The 6,265-nt window shown below is 46.3% G+C and overlaps 1 protein-coding gene across 1 annotated transcript; it reads right to left on the reverse strand.

Moving 5' to 3' along the window:
* Positions 1-318: 318 nt before the first annotated feature.
* Positions 319-6,209, reverse strand: csnk1e (casein kinase 1, epsilon). The gene is made up of 11 exons (XM_067244295.1): positions 6,001-6,209; positions 4,820-4,916; positions 4,459-4,569; positions 4,101-4,249; positions 3,740-3,968; positions 3,275-3,445; positions 2,899-3,047; positions 2,575-2,773; positions 2,246-2,385; positions 1,976-2,044; positions 319-1,774 (listed from the first exon to the last, which is right to left on the reverse strand). Exons 2-10 carry the CDS (start codon positions 4,893-4,895, stop codon positions 2,012-2,014), a joined length of 1,257 nt encoding a protein of 418 aa, XP_067100396.1. The 5' UTR covers positions 4,896-4,916; positions 6,001-6,209; the 3' UTR covers positions 319-1,774; positions 1,976-2,011.
* Between the last annotated feature and the right edge of the window lie 56 nt (positions 6,210-6,265).

Below are 6,265 nucleotides of genomic sequence, written 5' to 3' on the forward strand. Positions count from 1 at the left end.
GTGTCGGCTCTTTGCCAATTGCCACACAAACGCAATCCCCTCGGATTACAGTAGCTCAACTCGCTCGGGCCATTTCGTGGTTTTAGCCGAATGACATGTAGCCTAGTGTTGTTTCCACCAATCGCAGGCAAGGAGCACTGACGACCAGGAAGTAGAAGGGACCGTACAGTGCGCATGCTTGATGAGAAAGTTCACCTTTTTCCATCACAATCTCAATATTTCTCAATAAACGTAATTTCGTACACACACTCTCAACACAACAATGGGACATTTTAAGTTGTGCATATTTTTATTGATTCATAAAATATACACAAGTATCCTGTTCGAAGCATGGTAAAGAAATATACAAGTGCATACAGTACACAGCCATATCCCACCAATTAGATCCATTTATAACAATCTACCCATAAACCAGCTCCACCACTAAACCCCCAGAGGCTTACACAGCACCCCTAACACCCACATTATCGGACCTAGTACAGGTTGGCTTTCAACACAAATGCATTCTATGTTTACACCATATTTGTAAAACTGTTTTGGTGTTCAATTTGTTTAACTCAAACCACTCTGCATCTGCTTCTCACTGCTATATCTTCCATAGTGTTAAATAGGGACGATAAGGCTTGGTCACTTTGCCAGTAAAGGCAAAATAGCAAACACCGAAAGAGAGAGTATGGGTGATAGCCCATCTCTCTATATCCTTTAGTTTCCTGCTGTTGTAGTTCTTTGTTGACTCATGCTTCGTTCACAGAACTGAACCCTGCCAAACTAAACTGAGTTGTACTGGGCCTGACTTGGTTCTGCTTTCACTAATAGCTGGAGCTACATTGGACAGGACGGATACTATGAGAAGAAATGATCTGGGCCAGTACAGCACAGCATTGATCAGTATGTAGAATACTAGGAAAATTTACATTCACCAGTCTGTGACTTAAACCAAGTGAATGACAAACAAACAACAAGACAACAAGACACTGATACAACCCCACCTCACCCCGCCAGGCAGGTCGGTTGAAAAAAGTCTTTCACATTCAGTCACTTCATTTCCATAACTTAACTCCGCCTTTACTTTTCTTCTACCCCTTTTCACACACCACTCTTTTTTTCTATTTTTCTATTTGTCCTACACCTATTATTCTCAACTGCAACTTTAAATAACTCTGTATCTATTGATGATGATTCTGTTTAGTATTACATTATACATTTTTACTTATTGGCTTAAAATAAACAGAGTCTATCACCATTAACTTTAAGTACAGTAGCTCCCAGATTCTGTAAAGTCATCTGACACGTCTTTAAACCAACACATGTGCCTAAATAACAACACCTCCGCTATGTAAACAGCTCGAATAATCAAAGTTTAGTCCTTTTTGCACTTACAGGTGCTGTTTTTGCACGTTTGTTCAGCTTCATAATAGATAGAGCTTGACTAGTCAAACCAACCATGTAACCAGTCAATGAGAGTGAAGGAGGGCACGGTCAGAAGGAGTCACATGCCCTTGTGGTGGCCTGTGATTAGTAGAAGCCTGGTCAAAGCTCTGACTTGAGTATGTCCTTCAGTCTTCAGTTTTCCCTCTCTTCCTTTCTTTAACCCCTCCCTGGATAGCAATGGACACACAGGATACTGGACAGGCACACTCGTTCACACTTTCACTCCTTTCTTTCATCTAACCCTTTTGTTCCTTCTATTATCTTTCTCTTTCATTCAATCACGTTGTATGTTTCGATCCAAGTGTTTCAAGTTCTTGAGGGTTCATTGGATACCCTGCAGAGGCTGTGAAACAAAACAGATTAGAAAGAAGATTAGAAACAAGAAGACGTGTATCTGTTATACATCTTTCTCACACAAATAAACTGCAGTGTCACCGCGTCACTAACCCACAGATAAACATCTGTACTAGGGCATAGAGATGTGCAGACAGTGGTTGGTTTGCAAGTGCAGAGTGGTGTGGGTGGTGGTCAGTTGTGTCCATACCTGCGAGGAGCATCCAGCAGACCAGACAGGACAGGCTCACTTCCCCAGGTGTTCAAATGGCACACTGACCTGCAAAGGAGGAAGGAGTGGAGGAGGAGGTGGGTGAGGGGTAGACAAGAAGTAGGTAGGGGGAAAGGGGGGGAAGAGGGGGTGGGGGAGAGGGGGGAATGCAAGAACACAAGCATCAGCAAACCTTTCTCAATATATGTGTGTAAGAAGTAGATCGTGGTCATAGTTGTTTTGGATGGTTTATTAAGCAAGTCTGACCACCTGTGATGTGGCGATACGTGACTGGTCAAGGCGGGCAGTGATGTCAGAGGAGGAGACATTGGCAGGGGCACCACGATGGAGCCTCATGGCCACCTTCCTCTCTCGTTCTGCACGAGACACAGCCTGCGGGGACCTGTTACCTACACACACACACACACACACACACACACACACACACACACAAAGAATCACACACATGCAGGCAGGGTACAAACACACAACCTTGTGAATGCTCAGTTGTCAAATTGTCAATGAAAGGGTCTTATTCATACAACCCCAGGACTTCCAGAAAAACCCCAAACAGTCCCTTCCTGTTCTGTAAGACTCACCTGACTGTTGCACTCTGGAGGCGGGGTTAGAGGCGGCAGCTTCTGGGCCGTTCCTCACTCTGTTGGCTGCAGGGGGGTTGGGTCCTGGGGGCAGGGCTCGGGCTGCACCCCCTCTCTGACCGCCCCCTCCAATCCTCTCATCCCCTTCCTTTCCCTCCCTCCGCTCTCTCTCTCCTTCCTCGGCTGTTCTACTGGCCCCCTGAAGCAGAGAGAAACATTAACATGGATTCCAGACTTCCTTGTGGCACCAAGGTGATCTTAATGTGATTATAGTGAGCAATTTGGGGGGGATGAATAAACAAGAACTTCAAAAGGAAGACTCACAAACTTGAGCATGTTCCAGTCAAAGACGTAGTCGTAGGAGAAGCCCTGCCTGTGGAACAGGTTCCTGAAGAGCTGCCGCAGGTACGAGTAGTCGGGCTTGTCGTCGAACCGTAGAGAGCGACAGAAGTTCAGGTAGGTGGAGAACTCAGCTAAGAGAGAGAGAGGGAAGAGAAAGAGGGGACAGACAAATAGAGAGTCACACAACTGGGGAAGAACTCACATACTCTGACACACACTACCAGTGGACCAACCGAACACAATCTTTGAACATAGACAATGCGCTGTACGTCCTACTTGGAGAAGTTGTGGGTCATGGACAAAATAAGGTTCAGTGTTGTTTCTAAAAGATAACCCTCATTCCCTTCCATTTACTCACAGGAGTAACCCTTGCAGAGCACCTCAATGGGCGTGGACATCTTCTTCTCGCTGATGCGTTCGTACTTCTGCCTCTTGGTGGCGGCCTTGAGGCCCTGCCAGGGCAGAGAGCCCAGGTTGAAGTACATGAGGACGTAGCCCAGAGACTCCAGGTCGTCACGCCGTGACTGCTCTGGAGGGCGGAGGGGGGATGTGGGAAGGTGGTGGTTGGGGGGGAGAGGGTGGAGAAGAGGGAGGACAGGAGTTTAGAGAAGGAGAGGAGGGCAGACCAGAGGAGAGGAAAGGAGAGGAGGAGAGATGAGGGTCAATACTAGTGTGAGGACTACTGCAGTCCTTCTGGGGATCAAGTCCTGATCAATACAGACGCAATCACATACAATCTATTGACTTCTCTTGGTGAAGACACAACTACCAATGAAAGGGTTGAACAACACACAAACACACACACACAGACAATGAGTTTTACCGATGCCCAGGTGTGTGTTGATGGAGGCGTAGCGGGCGGTGCCGGTCAGGTTCTTGTTCTCCCGGTAGGGGATGTGCTGGTGTGTGCGGGCGTCGCGGTACTTCTTGGCCAGGCCAAAGTCGATGATGTAGACCAGGTTGCCCTTCTTGCCCAGCCCCATCAGGAAGTTGTCCGGCTTCACGTCACGGTGGATGAAGTTCTTGGAGTGAATGTACTCGATCCTGCTGATCTGGTGGGGTGGGGGAGGGGGGAGTGGAGGAAGAGGAAGAGAGCTTCAGAGATGATGTCACAGTTATCAACAGTGATGTCAAAGCTCAACAGAAGCGTGTGCACACACACACACACAGGTGAGTCTGCGTACCATCTGGTCAGCCAGCAGCAGGACGGTCTTGAGGCTGAACTTGCGGGAGCAGAAGTTGAAGAGGTCCTCCAGACTAGGCCCCAGCAGCTCCATCACCATCACGTTGTAGTCCCCCTCCGCTCCACACCACTTGATGGTAGGGATGCCCACTGCTCACACACACACACACACAAACATACATAAACATACACACAAGTCGTTTTAAAGTATTCTCCTTCCACCTCACCATATTGGATACCAACTAAAGAAGAGGGGGGGAACCAGGTAGAGGAGAGAAAGAAAGGAGGATAGGGTAGATGAAGGACAGGTAGGAAGGCAGAGGGAGGGGGAGGAGGGGGATGACATGCTTGCTTCTCACCTCCTCCCTGCATCATCTTGTAGAACTTGCTCTCGATGTGAAGCTGGGGGTGCTTGGTCTTCACACACTCCAGCTTGATGGCCACTTCCTCCCCAGTGGCAATGTTGGCACCTGGCGAGCAGACACACATGTAACACCATGTCCTGTTGTCATCAATACAATTCAGTTCCCTTTAATATGATTCTTTAATTTAATTGGATTCACTCATTGATATCTCCCTATGGAATATATGGTACATACAATCACAAATCTATGGCACAGGTACTCCTGGACACACCTCCACTCACTATAGTGATGTGTGAGAAACGGCACAATAGTAATCCAAAACAACAACAGCAAAAGCAACTAAAAGAAGCCTTACCCAGGTAAATATCTCCAAAGGACCCGCTCCCTATCTTCCTCCCAAGACGATACTTGTTCCCGACCCTCAACTCCATGGCTTCTGATTTCACAATCCACTGGGTGGGTCAAGAAACACACACAAACAACTTTCATCAATCACACCAGCAATCAACGGAGCAGAAGCACAGGCTGAACTACCAGCTGAGACGATGGGAGAGGGATCCACAAGACAGCTTACAAAAGAAAAGATGGAGTTAAAAGAGAAGAAGTAATCATGGGGACTCATTGTGATTCAATGTGAGGAGGAAATGTGAACACAAGTTTCAGTTCAACTTTGCCTGAAATCTAGATGGATTTTCCCACCAATAAACTACATTAGCTGCACACAGGGAGATGGCAAGAGCAGGGGAAAACGGCATAAATCTGGAATAATTTATTCACCACTTTGAACCGATCCACATTTATCACGCTACCTCCCACATCAATGCAAACAAGTTAATATACAAACATTCTGCATGGCCTCACAATTCAAATGTTTAATTCTCTGAAAGTTTTCATCCAATCAATGATGAAAAAGGTCGTTTTCAGAAAAATATTCTGTAATGTGAGATCAGACTAATTTACATTCTCTCCGTATGAAAATGTTTTAAGGTAAAATGAGTCATATAATGAGATATTTCCAAATATATGGAGCTATATGGAACTGTCCTGTGTGAATATACACTTGAATGCTAATGAGTGTATAATAGGCCTACCAGTGTTTCTAAACCCATATGTATTGTCATGATTAGGACAGAGCTCGTGACTGGCCGTCCAGGCTAGGTCACACAGCCTACTTCAGGATTCTGGCTGCTGTTATAAAATCGAGTCCCACTATTGTTGCCAGGTTTGATTATCATGCCAGGCACAACGTCACCTTTCATAGAAGAGCTTTGGGGCAGAAAGGTTATGTCTGATCGAGAAAATGGCAGGTTACGAAATATAACCTATGTAAGCTAATGAAGAAAAAAAAATACAAAGATTATGACGATCAAGCTGCTTGTCTGTTGTCAGAATTTGCAGAGTAACCGCACCCCTGAGTCGGGACCCTTAGGAGAATTTATGACTGCCCCATTCAGAATCTATTTAATTCCTTCCCCAGTCAGCTGCAAACACCAAACCTATACGACCCCCATCTCAGACACACAATTCCCTCCTCACCCGATAATGCCAAGATCCTCGGGGACGCGGCTACGGTGATGTTGAAAGGGGTCGTCGCTACTCAAACAGGACCATGGACAGCGAAAGACGGACGCGGCTTTTGACGGCTCATCACTCTATCTCCAGTTGACCCTAATAAAAAGCCACTCTTGCTGCAAAGTCTGCTGCACTGCGAATTATTTTTTTCTGGAGAAATACTCAGAAATCTCCCTCTCTCCCGTCTCTGCTACACCATTGACAATATCAATGATGTCATCCACATACG

This window comes from Osmerus mordax, chromosome 10 (assembly GCF_038355195.1).
Source record: "Osmerus mordax isolate fOsmMor3 chromosome 10, fOsmMor3.pri, whole genome shotgun sequence".
Lineage (NCBI taxonomy): Eukaryota > Metazoa > Chordata > Actinopteri > Osmeriformes > Osmeridae > Osmerus > Osmerus mordax.